Raw genomic sequence first — 19,625 nt, forward strand, 5'->3', positions numbered from 1 at the left:
GCCCTTTAGTACTCGGATCCAATTTAACGGGCTGCTGAGTTCTAACGCAAAACAGCGTGGTTCGATTTTGGGGTTTCAAGTCGATCTGTGAGGTCAGCTCGGTTCGGCGCGCCCCTCCAGCAGAGGGCTAATACCCTTTTAAGTCCAACAAAATAAAAGAGGCCTCGACTCTCTTACGAGAGCAAAAAATATAGGAACCACTAGGAGTAGTGTATTTCTCAAAAGAGACGCGCCCTCGAATTGCTTTTGCGACTCGGGCGCCAAAAGTTGGGCTATTGCGGGGCCCGGAGGGGGTCTGAGCGGGATCTCCTGGCGTGAGAGCTGCCACGCGCGACAGGATTAACCGTTAGCGCGTTCGCCGCAAGGTGTCATTGCATTAGTGGCTCCTCAGTACCATGGAACGTAGAAGATGCCCGCATTGCGAAAGTTTATGGGCTTTTTTTTTTTTTTTTGAAAATAGTCTGTCTGTCCGCTGCTTGATCCGTGTTATTATTGAGCGTTTCCATTACCAGCTATCGATGTCAATCGCACGAGCTCAGGCGCCAAGGAGCAGCGTGTCAAGAGTTCAAGCATATATAGTAGCTTGAGTGTTTGGTCGCTGACCAAACATTGTGCTTTTTGGCCTGTTAGCCTAGTGGTAAAACCCAAGCAACCGCGATCCCTGACAGAAATAGCAGATAGCTCCAGGAGCTAGGTTAAAATTCCCAGGGGACAGACTTCTAGAATCGCTTTTGACATTTCCAGGGCCAATCGTTTATTACATACCAAAGATTCCAGCCATGTTTGTTTTGTTTGCAGGCACACATTGGAATTAATTGGGTTATCCAGTTGTGCCCACAATTCCAAATAAATATGTCGATCCCTTCCTGATCCTCCTTAACCCCCTGGCTTGACCCCCCAGCCTTTAGCATTGATCTACTGCAAGCGAGGGCATGGATCACATCCTCCAACTTCCTCGCTCTTCTGGGTGGAAATCATGAGTCAAGATGCAGAGAATTAAATCATTGTCGATGTCTCTCGTACTCAAGCTTGAAGCTTTACAGACGGCCTTGAACCTCCTGATTCATTGACTGGGCCGTGCTGCTATGGCTTTGTCCCAGATGGATACGGTGGAAGCCTTCTCTTATCTTCAAAGCAACCTACCAGCGTTGATCAGCCGTATTACAGACCTTGCTGCTCACACATCTGCCAAATATACCGAATACTATGAAGCCTGTCGCCGACAGAAATCTCTCAGGCTGCGATGTCCTACGAACCACTCCGTGCGACCCGTGCAACCCAACGAGGTCGTGCGGATCGACCAGAGACGAAATCCCTCCAAATTCGATAAAAGTATCGCGAAGGCAAAGGATTCATTGGACTCAATTCAATGCTCTGGTCGCAAGCGACGCGCGGACGAAGATCTGCCTATCGGCCGGAATGAGCCCTTCGCTCCAATGAACAAGCGACACAAGGTTATCATCGAGTATGACGGCCATACACAGAAGGTGCTTGAAGATGTCGTCAGGGATATTGGTATTTGCAGGAGTAATATACGACGGGCGAAAATGTCGATGATGCAGACGCGCTTTCTTCCAAACATACTGGACAAAACTCTTTGTTTGGTGAACCAGCAATTGGGAGAATCGGATCAGCCACAAGTAGTTGCATCAAACTTAGTCCGCCGCATACAAACCGGATCCGGCATGATCAGTGGCACTGGCTCCAAAACCCCCAGAAAAAGTCCGTCATTGGCCTTGCTGACAAGCAATTGGAACTGGCTCATGAGCTTTGTGAGACAGTAGCAGCACTGCGAACAGGCGAATGTATTTCGGAAATCAACAGTGTGGTGAAAAGTCTCAAAAAGCTTCTGGAAACGACCAACAGTGAGGTTCGACGCCTGACAGAGCAGAAGCTGCATGCACGACGGAAGAAGAGACTTTTGCGAACGCTAATTTTAATTCGACTGTAGCACGACTCGCTAGAGTAGCCGCCGTGGCCACCAGGGAGCCGTCAGCTGTCGGGACAAGCATTATCGAGATCGACGATGCCTCATACTTATCAGCTGAATCCGTCAATCGGTTGGAAGGTCTGCTATGAGCGACGCTGCCCACGAATCTATCCCTAGGTCCGAAATGTTTTGTGCATAAGATGTTGGATAAATACAAGTGAAATTGACCCAGAACGTGCGGAATTATTCGCGGAAACTTTGCCAGTGAACCTTGAAAAATAAATTGGTGGCTGTTCTGTACCCTTTTTATTGTGGGTACTCGTAAAACTTAGAATAACTAAAAAGCAAAGGAAATAAACATAATTAAAGAACCTAAATGATATTTACAAGTTCAAGATAATGAGTCGATGTAAGGCCAAGCTTCAACGGACTTTTTAAGTCGACAGCTTGGAAATCGCGAGGGTCACGTGGGTAGATAGGTCATTTGAAAGAATGTGAGAAACCATCAGACCGACCGACCACATTGCATGACAGTTTCTCCGGCGAGCAAGGAGCCTATCAAACGCGGATCTCCTAAGTTCGAGTGCATCTTTCGATACCGCCATGTGACCTTCTAGTATAATTGGTCAACATTCCTAAATTCTCGGCTTTGTTTGGTAGTCCGTGACAGCACCCTTACTACTTAGCCCCTTTTTACGCCACCTCATATTGCAACTCGACTGTCTCGCTTTGCGAGCAAGAATACCTGATGATAGAATGACCATATCTATAGGCACGTCGGGTTTCTCATGACGCTTGCAAGTGTGTCCTCTTATATCCACCGATCTTTCGAAAAGGATTCCAACAGGGAGGCTTATCAATTTAACAGGGAAAGAGCGCAGAAATTTAGTAAATAGCGCGCGGCCCGACTGTCTGGGTCCCTACCAACCTGTTGTGAAGAAGTGGGGATCATGTGACTCCAGGAGGTACGGTTATGGAATGAAGCGTCTTGTTTGCTTTTCGCACTCCTTTCCAGTTCTTTTTACCTTAAATTTCAGCCAAGTCCAACTCATCATCCTCCGTTCGAAATTTTCAGATCGATAAAAATCTATCTCGACATGCCACAGAGCTCAATCATCGTCGACCCCGATGTTAGTCCCAAATAATTGATTTTTTTTTTGGATCTGGTCTCTAAAAATTGGCCCGTGTATAGCTCCCACATCACTATTCGGACTACGCTAGCTCGTCAGTTTTATTGTATTGATTATGTTATCCCTCTTAACGTCCCACAAGCATAGAGAATACCTCTAATACAACGAGCATTACTTCAAGCGCCTTGATTTATCCGTAAGTGAAACCTGTCCATCTTGAAGTTTTTGTTCACTGCGCTAATTCAATACGAGTTGTGCAGGTACGAGGTATTAAGTCTGACCTTGCAATCATCATAAACTCTTGCTTAGTGTCTAGAACGGCCGCAGGTATCATTCATATCATGAGGGGGAATATCTCCTGGTCTGTTGCCCCCGAAGAATGCTTTTACGACCAAATCCGATCTAATCTAGGTGAAGCCTAATGATGAAATGGAACAAGATCGTCTCGATTTAGTTAGTTCCTAGCTGGACTGGAATATTAGACGTATTGCGATAAATGCTGACAAGGGCAGACCCACCACATTTACTTGATGATTATGAATGGGGCCCTTCATCTAGCACCGGTCAAGACTCCCGCGAGAGTGCTAGATCTCGGCACCGGCACAGGTATATGGGCAATCGATTTTTCGGAGTACGTTCACCTGGCATGCCACTTCTTATGGCACCTCGCTGACAATATGATGTGAACATCCTGAATCGGAGGTCATTGGTAAACTCTCGTCGTACCATGGTTACCAGTCTAGGCCTTCACTTACATACTGCAGGGGTCGATCTCAGTCCTATTCAACCACTATGGTACGATTCAGCATTGGACCTGTGGATTTGGAGGTGCTTACTTGCTTAGGATACCGCCAAATTGTCGATTTGAAGTTGACAACTACGAGCTATCATGGCCCTATAATGAACCGTTCGACTACATTCACGGCCGCGAGCTAGAAGGGGCCATTCGCGACCACAAGCAATTATTCCGCCAAGCCTTTGACAACCTCAACCCAAATGGATGGTTTGAGATGGCTGCTTTTGAAGTCAATACCATGTCAGATGATAATACACACCTCAAAGCGACATGTCTGCTGAGCAGCATCAGCAATATACATACATCATCGAAGATATTTGGAAAAGATATGACTTCTGTCTCCTCGTGGAGAAGGTGGATGATAAAAGCCGGATTTGTGAATGTCAAAGAAGATGGTATATAAGGTATGCGAACCCGTTTTCGAGACACCAAAAGACACCTCGCTGATCGCAAACAAGCTTCCCCAAGGCCCATGGTCTCCAGACTCCAACCTCCAAGAGCTTGGGAGATACCATCAACTTAACATGCTCGAGGGGTTATCGTCATACACATACGCACTATTCACACGCGTGCTTGGATGGCAACGTATTGAAATTGAAGCCCTGTTAGCAGGAGCTCGACGCGAATTGAAACACCATCTAATCACTTGTATACACGAGCGTATATTGTGTACGGGCAAAGACCGCCGTATTGCCCAAAGAAATAGCATCCATGCAAAGTGAAATAAACACCGCATTCAATCGAGATCTGTCCTCTACTAAGTTCTTACACGTCGGGTGCTGTTTTGCGGCGAGGTCTTCGTTAAATTGTCTCATCCTAGGTCAGCTAACTGCACACGGTCTTCTCGTTAATTACAGCAGGCCCAGGTGCGCGACACGCCTCTGCCAGTCGGCAAAATAATAGGGGAAATTAATTCCAAGGTGTTGACGGACTCAAGATGGGATTTCGTAGTAACTGAGATCGGACCGCTGTTGCAAAAGAAAGCAGAAAATGAAGCGTGGGGAAACCTATCATCCGTCCGATGAAACTGCTTTATTTTCCCTTTCTTTTAAGAAAAAAGTTAAGGTGTGGTGAACACTCGCAAAGTTCGGGATTGAATCGGCGACCAAAAATAGTGAATGAGCAAAAGGAAGATGGCCAACTAATTTGAAGATAATGATTATTGATCTGTCGTAGCTCTCCATCTGCTCTCCATCCTCTATTTTTCACTATGCAGCCCCTTTTATCTTACCATTGGCCGATGTAGGTCACCCAAACGGAGAGAAATGATATGCAAGATAATGAGCAATCGAGCTTTTCCTGGGATTTCTTGGGCTTATTAACAGCAAATGCCTTGGCAGGTAGAAAGACGGCGGGGGGCCTGCAAATGGGAAGGACACAGGTTCTCAGGGTCGCGTCTGTAAAGAGCCACCTTCTCGTAGTGGCCTCAGTGGAGCATGACATGGGGCTCGTGCGAATCCGTGACCATTGTATCTCCTTCCAAGAGTCGGAGGCTCGGGTATTACTCTCGCTGAAATATGCACCATGTGGTGGTGAGACTCTCGGACTTACCATTCTTCCCCACCGCGTGACGGCGCAAGTTCATTAAAAAACGCGGACTGGCTGTCATTGTAGTCCTACGACTTGTTTATCTCGGTACTTTAGGCCACAGGATTTGTTCACTTGCTATCCAGAGGTCTTTGATAGTTCCCCTCAAAACAGTGAATCGTCCATAATGTCTCACTGGTCATGCGATTGGAAGATGTGGGGAACCAGCCGCACAAAGAGCAGGAGACTCTCTTGCTCCAGACGGCTTTGGTACGGTCTGGTTTATAAGAGCGTATAAGAAGCTTCCAGGAGCAGCAAAGGCAAGATCGCAGGAGTGCAACAGCTCGCAGTTCCAGCCGATGCGTTCCCAGAGCCATCGCGCATTTACTTAGGAACTGATAAATTTCAGTTCTACAGGAATATGAAAGGCCTCAGGAGCTATGTTAGAGTTCCCAGGGGATACAAAGCCCCTAGAATTGGTTTCGAGGTTCCGGATTCCAGAGTCAAATCAAGCGAGGAGCCACTCAGACCCTAGCATCCGAAGGCGGTGAACAGCTCGTTGGGACATCTCTCGCTACCCCTAGCTATTCCAAAACTTATCGCTAGACAACATTACGAATCGCCGTGCAGTCCAACGGCAAACTCTTCCTTTAGTTTCCTTTTTTATGTGGAACCGTTCTTAGTGAAGTAAGACAGGTCGACTTCGTCATTACGCACCGAATGGACCCTGCGCCACAGCCTACCTACCGAGACAAGTTGTTCAAATCAACGAGTCGGATTCTGGAAATTGCGAAATGTTTAGGCTCTAATGAGGTGATTGATACTGCCTCTCTTGAGGATGGTGTTCTCGCACTGCATGACACGTTACTGCTTTCTCGGCGCGAAGATGTTTCGCTGCTTACCCCATTTTATTTGGTCTGCCTCGAAGTCTGCCAAACTTTCGTCAATTCAATCACACCTGATATGAACGTGTCAGACCTCAAAAATGTTTCTGTCAATGGGTACAACTCGGGCCAATTGACTCCTGTACTTTTGAATCTGTTCCATGCGCTCAGCACTTTTGTCAATTTTATATGCTGGTAGGTAAAGACAGTCAACTTCGAAGGATTACTGACCGCTCAATTAGTGTACCATGCAAGCTCGGTGAAGACACCAAGGAGCGATGCTTGAGCTGCGTCGCTCGCGCGGTCCGCGATCTTTATAAACACAAAGCCCATCTCGAAACTCTCGGTGATTCTGAATCTGTTTTACTACAACGTTTCGTTACGTTCTACTGCCTGATGACGTTCTTTGATTGTCTATGCGCAGTTGGTGTCGATAAATATGGTGAAAGTCTCTGTGATTGCGTTCGACATGGAAGCAATCGGACTTCATCAAGACTCGATGATATTGTTGGTATAAGGGTGGGAAAGCATGTTTTGGAACACTTCACCAGTCTGGGTGAGCCTTTACTGGAAGAGATTTCTTGGAGGCGCGGTTTGAGAGATGATCCGATATTGCAAGACCTTTCGGATAGATATGAGGATTTGGAAAGACGTTTCTGGGCCGCTATGAAACACTTAGGACCTGATAAAGTACTAGTGTCACGCGAAATAATCACGAGAGGATACCGGCTAGAGTTCAGTGTGATGAATAGTACGGCATTGAAACACTGGGGACACTGAATAAATGCAAACAAATGCACGCAATAAACGAGATCTCCCCTGTGAAGTACGAATTTAGAAGCTTTCGTTGAATACGGGTCAAGCGATACAGCAGCTCTTGGGTGGATCTCAATGAGGGTCCCACAGATCATATCTTCATTCATCTGTATGCTTCATGTATATCCCTGACAATCTATTCTCGCCTTGTCTGGTGACCTGCGAGAGCACTCGAAACAAGGATAGCATAAGGCTTGGTGCACATACGTCTTCAGTCAAACCTCAGTTGCGATTCAAGTTCACCCCGCACTTACCATGACTTACAACTGAGATTGTCCCAGAACATGCGGGAGATCATTCGCAAACACATTCCACAAAGGATATTCTGTGCCCTTCTTACTGTAATCACTGGGAAAGATATAAGCTTCTTTACATGCGGTAATTCTCTTTCAATTGCGACATCATTGTATATTTTCCAAGTTGTAAAAGTAAGACAACCAAGAATATACAATCCTTCACCCTTCTCTTGCCATGTCTGGCAGACCTGCCAGATTGAGTCTTCTAGCGATACAGGGGATATTATTCTGTCTCACCTTTCAGGCCACAGGGAAATCGCTTGACGAGTATAACTACGTATAACTACTTCATGGCCAACCTTGACTCAAGCTCATGTTACCTTCAAAACCTCGCCTTCAGTGTTACTCTCGCCTCTCCTTATGGGGTTTTTGATCTTTGGCAATACTTATGATCTAAGATGCTGCCCTCCTCCACCGCCAGATTAAATCCGCGCTTTTGAGTATATTCTAGAAGGTGAACCTCTATTGCCAGTAATTGAATGCTGGCTGCTTGCAGGACCAATTGTCATGTTGCCACCAGGGTCGCTATGCAATAGACTATATAAATATATGTCTGGCCTAAGTCGAGGCATTGCATTAGATTGATATGGACGCTGCTATGATGTGAAAAAAAAGAAAGGAATTCACACACATCACAAGACCGTATTAGTACCCTAGCAAACAAATAGGTGCCTAGCAAACAAACAGGTGCCTAGCAATGATCAACATTCATCCCACGCCGAGGAACTCTCGCCGTTGTGGCGTTGAGTCTAGAAGGGTGATTCCAGTCATCGAGTACCCTAGTCAGTCGATCCCGAGATGATTTCAGTGCCTGTTTGAAAAAGCGCAGCCGAGACAGCTGCTTGTCGTGGCGAAGCTGAAGTCCGTCCCTCTCTTTAGTCAGGTGTGTGCTAGCCTCCTTCAAGATCTGATTGCTCCGCTCTAGCTTCTGGCCATCGATGTTCTTGGACACGCTTGACTCCCATAGGCGTCGGTAGAGTCCGACAAGACGAGCCGCGGGAAAGGCGGACTTGGGATCGTTGCGTTCGAGGTCTGCTAGCACCTTCAGAATAGGTTGAGAGGGCTCAGTCGCCAAGGAATGTCTTGTTTCTGCTTCCTGTTCCGATGTAGAGGGCTGTAATGGTCAGCAAGAGCATTCGAAGCTGAGTCTTTCCACTTACCATTGGTGCATCATCGGAAGTTTCCTGCGAATTGTCTTTTTCACAAACGATTGGCAACGCACTAGACTGTTGTTTTCCTTCTGCTTCCTGGTCTGGCGTGCTGTTAGGGGCATCCATCTTGATCGTAGGGAAAAGTCGAGTGTCTGGGCAATAGCATGCCCAACAACTCTTGGAGGATTTTATAGACTAACAGACGTAGGTGGTTACTCATTCTCACTTTCACCATGAAAGTCAATCAACACAGTCTGACTTTGCCTAGAACCCAAAGATTTTTCGGGGCTCTGTTAGCAGTCCGTTCAATGATGGTGCTGGTGTGAATCTCGTGGTGTTGATGGTTGGTGAATGTGCCTCATATTATTGGCTAACTGGTGATGAACGGTCCAGGAGATATATATTCAATCACAACGCATTTTCCACATTCGGTTGAGAGCTCAGAAATCCCAAAAGTAAATAGAGTACAATCTAGAGGACCGAAAAAGAAAATCGAAAAAAACAAGGTATCTATCTCAACCATGATCACGAGTTCAAAAGTTGACTCCCGTCAACAAGGAAGGCCAAGCTTCAACGGGTTGACGGGTTGAGTACCCGCGCCCGCGCGACCGCGGCCTGACGCTTTCCGTAGCCTAGACGGGCAGAACTACACACAGCTTCCATTGCCTCAGTATCAAGACCGTAAATTCAACAGTGAGCCAACGTTTCTTAACCGACTCACTTTGACTCATTTTCAACATGACTCTAGCATATTTTTCTCGTTGGGCATCTAAAATGACACCAAAATTCCGCTGCAAATAGCTGCGGTAGAACGAAGGCATGAATTGCAACAGATCTCACTTAGGATAGACATCGTGTCCTTCAACGTTTGCCACCTAGCAGAGCACGTACGCGACAGGAGCTGAGAAGCCTATAAATACTTCCTCTCCCCTCAGCAATTCGTTCCACAATACTGTCACTTGCTGTACAAAGTCGAGCAGGCCCTCGGTTTGAGGCACCTGATAAGTTCTTCCCTTCAACCCTACTGGAATTTCCACTGTACTGACATCCATCGATACATCGTGGGCCGACAAGCTAGAAAGTGCCTGTGAGAAAGTGATTCCTACCAGGTCCACTACGTCACCCATGCCAGCCGACCAAGAAGCAGATTGGGGCTAGCTGGTCAAAGTAACTATGCGAATATCTGTCCATAGCAGCTGACCACTGTCCCGTCCCTGGATATCCCTGAGGCAAAACAGCGGGTTAAAAGGTATGTAAGTCTCAGCACGATACTGTCTAAAATTCAATAGACTTCAGATGATCCAAAATAACCAGATCCGTGCAGTCCGTCCAATGCACGCACAAAGCCACGGAGCCTTTTCCCGTGTCTTTTTTTAAAACAAGTAAGTCATGCATTGGTCCGCCGACCAACAAGCTAATGATGGACAGGAAACCGTTGACAGCGCACCAAAGTGAGCCCGAACCAGCACTCCGTCAGTGCTCCACGCAGAGTCATGGCTTACACACCATTTCCGGCCCTGTCACTTCAAATCATGCAGCATGTCCTGAAATTCCGCAAACCAGGGCTGTGGGTCAACGACAGGACGCATAAGCCCCAGACGTTCGTTGTGCACGATGAGGTGAGTGGAATATCGCGCATCCTGCTGCGCCGGTTTTGATTTTGCGCCAAGTCTGTGCCCCAGACACGAACCCCACTGACATCTTCATGCTGTTGTAGGAGCAGCCCATCACCAACCTCGAAAACTGCTGTGGCGAGTAACCTATTCCCGCCGAGTCAGATAAGACCAAGGGGCTGACGCGCTCCATCGCGTCTCACGCCCTCCACCTCACCGCCTTCACATACTCAACAACAGAGTGCCTCTACACGGAGCAGTCTCCCAATACGACTGTACAATTTCTTGTCACAAGTGGGCTCGTCACGCGCCTTTGCCGTCTTGTGAACTTGCCCGGTGCATCCAGCGCAACTTCTCGAAGCGACAGCCGGAGAGTGCGACGAACCTGGATACAACATGGCATGATTGGTGACTGCATTGCAAAAGAAAATTGGCCGTGATCTAGTTGGTAAGCTGGTATGATCATGATTCTTGTTTATCATCTGCTTCAAGGGTACGCTTGGGGGATGCACCAAAAACAACGTAAAGCACAATACCTCCAGCTGGGTCAATACTTGCTGACTCGGATCTCACAACAAGAAGACACCCTCAGGTTGTCACACTCGAATGCGAAGCGAGCAAATGTCTTGTCTGCTCAACCTCCCCCTGCACCAACACCATCGCCTGCTCTGTTTCTTCCTCATGACTACCGGTGGCATCGACGAGTCTCTACCTCGACCTTCTCCCAGTCGATTTGGTTCATCAGATCACGCGTTGGTATGCCTACCTGATGCAAGACCCAACAGAGCTCATAGCAGTGTCTGTCTCTCGGCATTTGAAAACCTACATGGGATAGCCTACTTGCGACTTGGATCCCCAGCATCCAGTAAGTGACCATCGTTGTCCTCAGATGGCGTCTAGCGTCTTTCGAGCCTGAAAATCTGAAGACGCCGAGAGGAGCCGATGTTTCGTCTTGCTAGAGCCGTATTTTCGTACTGGCGAGGTTGTTAGTCGAGACTGCTTGCAAGGAGAATGTAAGGCGAAAGTCCCGTCATCTCTAGCCGAATCAACTAACAATAGCCATGCCAGCTTCGAATCGATGGACGAAACCGAGGACGGCGAAACGAAATAGAGGACCCATGACTCAAGAACCACGTCTGATAGAGCCCGCCTGATTCCTCTTCCTCTCCGCGTTGCTCCGCTTATCGACATATTCGAGCGAGCGGGAACGAATTATTCGGACATACACGGAGCTGCATGCTATGAGAAGCGTATACTTTCTTTCTCACTATTGGACCAAAGCTTGGTTGATTTGATGCCGAAGCCTGCGGTTTTCTATCCAAGCCCGAGCACAATTTGCAAGGCCCATACTCTTTGAGGGTCACTGCAGCTGCAGGTCAGTCAAGCTATCCAGTATCCTTTGTCCATTGAGACCGTCGTCTAACATATCGCAACTGGCGGCGCAAGCAGGTCTTGCCAGGAATCACCGATTTCTCTACGTCTCTGAGCTCACTGTGCTTTGATCATCTATGATGTATTTGTCATCGCGCCCAAGACGATATCTTGCATATCACTGTTGAGCAATTCACCGTGAAGGTGGGTTTGATATCTGTAACAGCATCACAAGAGCCCTCGGGTTCTAGGACCTCTGAATATCCCGTACAGCCTATACTGAATTATCTACCCCAATAAGCGCTCATGTTATATTTGCCTGGGGAGGATTTGAGCGGATGCCTGCTAGGGTCACACGTGGGTGAGAACACCCCGTACAAATATCACCAGGTCCTGAGCGGTGATCGTGGAGAGTGTCATTCACCGGTTCTGATTCCAGATGGCTCGTTGGGCCCCGATCGGAAATCAATCATGCTATATCAGCAGCGGAGCATGATTTATCGCATGTAGTGGGGAATATACCTCACAGAAGGTAACGACCGTTTCTTCATCGCTGTCGTTGACTTCTACGAGAGATTGGTTGGATTTACTGGCGGGATATTATTCACAAAGTTGCCACGGCTCCTACATGTAGAAGGAGCGGATCAGATATTCCCGAGCCAAAGCTACCAACGACATGTTAACCTCGAGAGAGAAACTCTGACTCTCGCAATCGCTCTATGATGTAGGCATTCTAGTGTAGAATAGGTTCGAGTGACTAGCAATAGTCATCTCAAGCAATTTCTTTGGCGACGCAAGAAACTGAGCCTATCGCATAATCATCTTGAATTGAACCCATGATTCGGATTTTCGAGATACATCACATGGCTCTACACTTCCTAGTTCTGATGTTGAGTGTACAGTATATTGCGTGATCATAGCTGAACAAATCTGGAATTAGATCATCTCAATTGAGTTGGAGGCCGTAGTCAAGGCGTGGCCGACAGGGATCAAAATTGCTTTGCGGAATCAAAAAATGCAATTGAAGTTTCTATAATGTGGGTATGGCAAGAAATCGCACTGCCTCCGTGAGACGGTGACCAGCACTCCCTTCACCGCCCGACCATTCTCCACATCAACATCAACACTCATCGACGTCAACACATTAACACCAACACATCAACACATTAACACCAACACATCAACACATCAACACATCAACACATCAACACATCAACACATCAACACATCAACACATCAACACATCAACACATCAACACATCAACACATCAACACATCAACACATCAACACATCAACACATCAACACATCAACACATCAACACATCAACACATCAACACATCAACACATCAACACATCAACACATCAACACATCAACACATCAACACATCAACACATCAACACATCAACACATCAACACATCAACACATCAACACATCAACTCCCAACTCTCAACTCTGACCAACCCTCACCAACTCTCACCAACCCTCACCAACTCTCACCAACCCTCACCAACATGTTTGCTCTGCGCCTGAATGAAGGGTGCCAATTTCACTACGGCGAAAGGACTATCGGACCACAAACTATCAGCGCAGAACATTTTGGGAACGTCCCCTTTGATAAGAATGACACTTTAGTTGTTATCTTATAATTTTGGCCATTGAATTTGGGACGACCTATATAGGGCTCATTCTATCTATCCAATGATGATCCTTCGGAAAAAGAAACAGATTATGAGGAGGTTGGGCAGGTCTTTGCTTCTTCGAATACTGTTGAATATCGAATACTGGTCTCTAACACCACGAAGAGGCGCCTACACATCGCTAGAGGCCTTGTTAACGCAGCAATACCCTGCAAAGCACGTTTGTTGACGCAGAGCTCGTCCTGCGAAGCACATTTTTACACTCGCGGGGCTCATGGCAGCGAGGGAGCACATTCTTACACTCGCGGGGCTCAAGGCAACGAGGGAGCACATTCTTACACTCGCGGGGCTCAGGGCAACGAGGGAGCACATTCTTACACTCGCGGGGCTCATGGCAGCGAGGGAGCACATTTGTTGACGCAGAGCCCATCCTGCGAGGTAGTCTTGTTTTCGCAGCACCTCCCTGCGAGGATTGTTGTTGACGCAGACCTATCCTGCGAGGTAGTCTTGTTGACGCAGCACCTCCCTGCGAGGATTGTTATTCACGCAGGCCTATCCTGCGAAGCACCTTTTTACACTCGTGGGGCTCGTGGCAGCGAGGGAGCACAGTCTTACATCGCTGGGCTCGTGGCAGCGACAGCCGTGGTTACGGAAGCTCTCAAGCCCGCAGGCAAGAGAGGGACACTATGATGCATCAAAGTGCGATGACCAAAGTGTGAGGATGGAAGTCCTGAGAATTTTGGGCTGGGAATCCGGCCCCTTTTATAATTTTTTCGGTCAAGTCTCTACCAAGGAACCATTGCGCCGAAGGGTAGCGAGAATCACTGTCCTTTGGTTGGCGTTGAAGCAAGTTGAACGACGTTGAAACGGTATTTGGAGACTTTGTGGCCTACAGACTCAAGTTTCGACCTGGGATCATTTCTCTCAAATCTTGCGTTGAGTATGGTGAACCGCTTTCATCAACTGTTGAAAGAAAGCAACACCGCAAAAATGTGATTCCTACATATTGTTGAGTTTGCAATTAAATCGCTCAAGCGGTGGCACCCTACATCTGCCCGTTTAGCCACGGTCACCGTCTCTTTCATGAGGGTTGATGTGCTTCAACAGATGCCAAAATAATAGGTTGGAAAATTTCTGGTTGACAGAAACGCTGGACTGTACCTGCGGTTGGCCGGAGGATCCTTTGGTCTCGCTCGAATCAATCCTGTTCATCCTTGGCCCCGCGCCGCTGAACGTTGTTTCTTCCCTGTCTACTCGCGGCCAGCTAATGTTGCTTTTACCAGAATATCTACTCCCTTACCGCACAGATATTGACATACTGTCAAGCTCAGGATGAGGATTGTCCTTCTTCGGGAGGGCATAAACAAAAGCCCAGAGCTTATTGGAAAGTTTCCATAGGAAACCGAGCCTAGGACAACCATGTGAAATGTGCAACCAGGCCCACGAGCTAGGTTCGCGTGATCGCCACCCCCTCGCAAGGTTGAGACGCTACTATCACATTGATGAAACCCTGGATACAAATAGCATCCGACGGACCAATCAAACACCATGCGCGAATTTAGACGGACGCAGGTACGGTTCTGCGATGCAGATCCCAGCGACGACCCACGGGACAGCAGATCAAGGAGGTTCTATTTCTGGCCCGGAGCAGAGATTGGAAGGATTTGCAAAGGCCCAGACACAGTCCACAAGCCCAAATCTGATGGCCGTAAGTGTCCGATGGAACGGGTCTTTGTTGCTTAGGAGGTATTACTGGGGCAGGTGAGTATTTGGAAATATTACGCGGAATTCTGGTAACAGAATGGTAGGCTAAATCCCGATCCGTGGTTATGTTTTCCTGGTTCCTGTCACAGGAGAGTATGTCTCCTGCCAAGTGGCAAGCTGCTCCTTGCCTATCTGGTGTGTAGAAATTCTAGAAGCTGTGTCTTCTGTTCTGCATGAACCTTCCCTGTAGAGTATACGTAGAGACGATACTCCCTTTGAGCCCAAAACTTCCTCTGCATCTGCTGCAACTCGATCGGCAATTCGATCGCCTTTCTAATAACTCTAGCAGACAGCTTGTAAACATTTATGCCAATCATGGACAGACCACATGAGCTTACGTAAGGTTGTCTCTGGTTTTTGCGCTAAACCCGAGAAACCGATTGGTCCCGGACATAAGTGGACGTTGTGGGCCGGCCCTCCTGCGGCCCCTAAACTTTATTTCAAATACCCTGCGCATCTTGATCATGACGCTGAATATTAAAGAATCTTCCTAATAAAGTTCTGCCCTTCCCCAACATCCTATATATGAAGCGACCGAGGTGATGGTGATTATGCCCTAGTTCTCTTTTCCTTTGGGCTGCAGGGCTTAATTACGAACAAACTAGAAATTAAGTGGGGCAGAAATTTGTAGATAAGCTTTTCCGTCGATCATTCATGACAGTCGCATTCTCTCACCGTGTGACCCTTTCCATGGTTCATCGAAATTCTATTTCAGGGTTCAGCGATTCATCGACGACCCCGGTAATGTTCCACCGTGTTTGGGGTAACCTTTGTCAAACCATGGCCTTGTAACTTCCCAGCTATTGTTGTGATCTATTGTTGGGATTCCGAGGATTGATGCTTGTTCATATTTTGACACTAGCTTCATACATACAACCACGTAGATATCTATCATGTTGCATCTTGATTGCTCAGCTGCCACCTCTTCTGTTTGTAGCATCATCCAACAACACTAATTCATCAAGATAGTTATTATTGTTGCTTGGAGATCACAATGTAGCGCGCATGCCAGCGAACTGCTGGTAGCATGGAGGTTCCATATATCGGTATCTCAGCTTCCTGGCTGCAGAGACACGATGTACGTAGTCCCAAATCTGCGATGACGATCGTGTTTCTTCACGCCGTGACTGACGGAGTAATGTCATCGCGCGGCCTGTGATTAATGATCAGCTTGTAACAAACGTTGGAAGAAGGTCAGCTCATACCTCGTCTCCAGCCTTCCGTCTTGGTTGATTCATTGCTGTCGATATGGCTAAGCTCGGCTGTTAAGACTGTTTGAAACCACTTTTCGATGTTGCTTTGCACAGGCCTTTTATTAGGGAGGGTCGCCAATGAACCCCTACGGCCAACCGAGCGTCGAACAGTTCCTGCTGGTTTTCGATTGCCTGAATGCTTAGGCGATCTGGCACCAGAGCGACGTTGCTTGCGCAAGATATGGTACATTTTCCCTCGTAGAGACTCAACGCTTCGGTCCACCTGATATTGTTCATAATATGCGTCGGAGCGGGCTTTCCACGACAGCGCTCGATGGGCATCCAGCCAGGAGAGAAGGTTCTTCTCCTCCCATTCCGACCAGACTACCTCGCTTCGAGGAGGCATAGCGCTCGCATGAACTAACAGGAACCAGAGAGACCTTTTGAGCAATGGCACGACTTGAACTCCGCATGGATGGGAAAGGTGAGCCTTAATCCCCTCCAGGTCCCAGTAAAAGCTAAGATAGTATCCTTGGTTCATCTGAAATTTTCTGAAGGCATGTGGCATGATCATGGACCACTCTGGACAGTCGCTTCGGTCAGTCTGAGTTGTACTCTATCGACTCCGTATTTCAGAATCCCCCGGACTCCCAGCGCCCGAACACATTCATAGTTACAAGAACGACCACCCTTCAGTTTAGTACTTGTCAATATCTCGAACACAATGACTGTCTGTGGAAATGAACAAAGTAATGACTTCTTAAACCGAGCCCCACCGGGTACTAAGGTAACATGAAACAGACTTCAGAGGCAAAAACTTTGCCTTCTGACGAAGTCCCTTCCTCTAAAGTTGAATGACTTTCGTGCCTGATTGGCTAAAATGTGTTCCAAATTAAGCGACGATTGCGGTACGTACTGATGGAAAATAGTGCGCCTTGCAAACCCTATCGCAAACTCCGGTTTGGAGAGCAAATTCTTCATAAAAGCCTCAGCGACTTCTCCTGTAACATCCGACTCGAAAACTCGTTATCTCACCCTGACACAGATTCAGCTATGGGTGGAATTCGAAAACTTCCGTTTACTGATCAACGACAAAGCTTTCGGAGCCGTTTACAACGTGCATTGTCCCTGTCATCCTCCGGATCTGAGGATATCTGGATTCCGCCCAGATCCACGGCGGGGGATACTACGGAGGACGAGTGTTCTCAGGAGGACGACTCTTTTGGCAACGACCGCAATGGAATCACAGTGGATGATGGCCAGGAAAGTCCTCTGCACACCTGCAGTACGGGCCCGAGACCAGACGAAGAACTGGAACAACCCGGACAGGATCTCTCCGAGAACTGCAATATGATCGCCTTCCAATGTCTGGCAGAGTGAGTGTCAATCCGCTCCCTTGGAATGGTGTTTTGTGATATGCTGACTTACAGCGCTTAGACTAGATGTCCGAACGAAGTAAGTCGTGCGACCCACCAGAAAACAACGCAGGCTGATTATTTTGCAGGTCCATGCAGAAGTCATTGAATAACCAGAACAGCTGGATTGGAAACATTCGCAGTGATCTGGAGGAAATTCGCAGTCGGTTGGCTGTCGTGGAGACGGCTATTGAAATGAGGGCCAAAAGGGGGAGAACAATGCTACTGAGGGTGATACATCTAGACGATCGCTTCGGTCGCAGCAGTGATTCAGACCGGAAATATGACGAAATTAAGTCTATAGTCTAGAGCCGGATGTCAGCCCTTAACTGAGGTATTCTTATTACGTTGCGCTATGCGAACAATTATATTTCACCTTTGCAGACTCTCGCTTGAAGTTACGTATGACCGCAGCGCTGCGGGGCAGGAGAGAAAGCGGTCGATAGAAATCCTATTGACGAGATGAACTTCCTGTCCTAGCCGGCTGGAAGTCGCAACCTGTTAAGGTTTTACGGGAGTTCAATGGTCTCGCGATCAAGTCACACCGGGCCCCCCATATTCAGCGGCCATGGAGCATTCCCTTTGCCGTCCAATTGGCAGAGCAAAAGTCCGATCGTCCGAGTATATTTTTACGTGAAGTTCTTTCTACTATAGCGGAAGATAAACCAATGCATATATCTGGTTCAGATTTTACTGTTATTCTTACTGTCATCCTGGGACGGCGGTGGTGTCGCTATCATTATGCCTTGAGCTATCTATTTGTGTGATGGTTATATCGAATTGCGGTGCCGCCACAGCCAAAGCTGTTCCTAGCTCTGAATCTGTCATGCTTCACACAAGTGATTCATACTGGTTGGCTGGGGTTGCCGCCGGCTGAGTAACAAGCGGGTAATCGTTACTCGATGCGGAGAACCCGGGTAGGGCATTCTGACCCAAATTCCCATAAAGACCGTCCTGGTCGGGCCAAGCTCCGTAAATTACGTCAGAGCCGGGAAGGCAGGATGCCGGTCTACGATTCTGAAGGGCATCAATCGTGTTCCAGAGCCGAGTGGTCGCCGATACCAGCTCACAGTGCGTCTGATGCAAGGCCGGCTGAATATCGTTCCTTGAGATCTGATCCTGCGTGGCGGCGTCAAGTGACTCAAGCTGCTGCTTGATATGGCAGAGTTCTCTTTCAAGCCTCTGGTTTTCTTCCAAGGCTTTGTCTTTTGCTGCGAGAGCTTGCTGTAGTTTCGAAGACTCTTCGGCCTTTTCCGCTTGTAGACGCTGCATCGACTGAGATTGATGGGATATTTCATGGTCCATTTTCCCAAGAGCTAGTTCAAACTCTTCTTGAATCTGGTCCATCACATCCAAACATTGTCGATGTGTCGCCTCATGCTCTTGCCTCCGGGCGGTTTTCGTCATAGAATGTCCCTGGAAACGCTCGTCAGCCAAGAGTACATTATCCAGGGAGGACCGCATAATGTCTGCCGGTACAGAAAGATACGAATAACTGAAGACAAGTTAGGGAATGACATACCAGGTCTTTGTGTAGCTTCGCTACAGGGCTCTGAGGATTGCGGTCCGCCTTGGACGTAGAGACTGTCGACCGAACAGAACCAGGCGAACCAGCACGCGATCTGCTAGTACGAGACTTTGCTTTGGTAGCACCACGTCCCGCACTCCGAGAGGGCTTGGGTGCATTTGCCATACTGAACCTTTCCGGTCGAGAGATTGTTGTTGGTTCCAGTGGATTGCGGGTAAACTGATGAGTACGATGAATCGCAGTAGCCTCCTGGGTAACAAAGACTTTAAAGGGCTAGGTGGAGACCAAAGCAAGAGATCTGAAACAAAATGAAAACGCTGTGCCCTTGCCAAGACTTTGTTTGCTGGCATCTGGACCTTGATCAGAGAAGATCGAGTAACCATCTGCACACCGGACTGGACCCCATGGGGTGCTAGCGCGAAGTGTAAACAAGAAAAGGATAAAAAAAGGGTAAAAAGAAGAAAAAGAAATCCTGCCGGTCCATTGTGGAGGAAGTGATCGGCCGGCCCGCACAGAGAACTACATGTCTCAATACAGGCTACATTTGAAGAATCCGTGTCGTTCTTACAC

The 19,625-nt window shown here is 47.8% G+C and overlaps 4 protein-coding genes across 4 annotated transcripts; 3 read left to right on the forward strand and 1 right to left on the reverse strand.

Annotated features, from left to right (window-relative positions):
• Nucleotides 1-1,085: 1,085 nt before the first annotated feature.
• Nucleotides 1,086-1,784, forward strand: N7446_005014 (uncharacterized protein; the record flags this gene model as incomplete). Its single annotated transcript, XM_058513762.1, has 1 exon — nucleotides 1,086-1,784. One exon carries the CDS (start codon nucleotides 1,086-1,088, stop codon nucleotides 1,782-1,784), a length of 699 nt encoding a protein of 232 aa, XP_058375091.1.
• A 1,243-nt stretch (nucleotides 1,785-3,027) lies between these two features.
• N7446_005015 (S-adenosyl-L-methionine-dependent methyltransferase) lies at nucleotides 3,028-3,746 on the forward strand (the record flags this gene model as incomplete). The annotated part of the gene is made up of 4 exons (XM_058513763.1): nucleotides 3,028-3,060; nucleotides 3,377-3,421; nucleotides 3,478-3,513; nucleotides 3,573-3,746. 4 exons carry the CDS (start codon nucleotides 3,028-3,030, stop codon nucleotides 3,744-3,746), a joined length of 288 nt encoding a protein of 95 aa, XP_058375092.1.
• A 41-nt stretch (nucleotides 3,747-3,787) lies between these two features.
• N7446_005016 (class I SAM-dependent methyltransferase) lies at nucleotides 3,788-4,578 on the forward strand (the record flags this gene model as incomplete). The annotated part of the gene is made up of 3 exons (XM_058513764.1): nucleotides 3,788-3,855; nucleotides 3,905-4,251; nucleotides 4,292-4,578. The coding sequence occupies 3 exons, from the start codon at nucleotides 3,788-3,790 to the stop codon at nucleotides 4,576-4,578; spliced, it is 702 nt and encodes a 233-aa protein (XP_058375093.1).
• Nucleotides 4,579-18,358: 13,780 nt separating this feature from the next.
• Nucleotides 18,359-19,580, reverse strand: N7446_005017 (uncharacterized protein; the record flags this gene model as incomplete). Its single annotated transcript, XM_058513765.1, has 2 exons — nucleotides 19,050-19,580; nucleotides 18,359-18,943 (listed from the first exon to the last, which is right to left on the reverse strand). Exons 1-2 carry the CDS (start codon nucleotides 19,218-19,220, stop codon nucleotides 18,359-18,361), a joined length of 756 nt encoding a protein of 251 aa, XP_058375094.1. The 5' UTR covers nucleotides 19,221-19,580.
• Nucleotides 19,581-19,625: the final 45 nt, after the last annotated feature.

Source organism: Penicillium canescens (assembly GCF_028828765.1).
Source record: "Penicillium canescens strain IBT 15451 chromosome Unknown utg000003l_segment0_segment0, whole genome shotgun sequence".
Classification (NCBI taxonomy): Eukaryota; Fungi; Ascomycota; class Eurotiomycetes; order Eurotiales; family Aspergillaceae; genus Penicillium; species Penicillium canescens.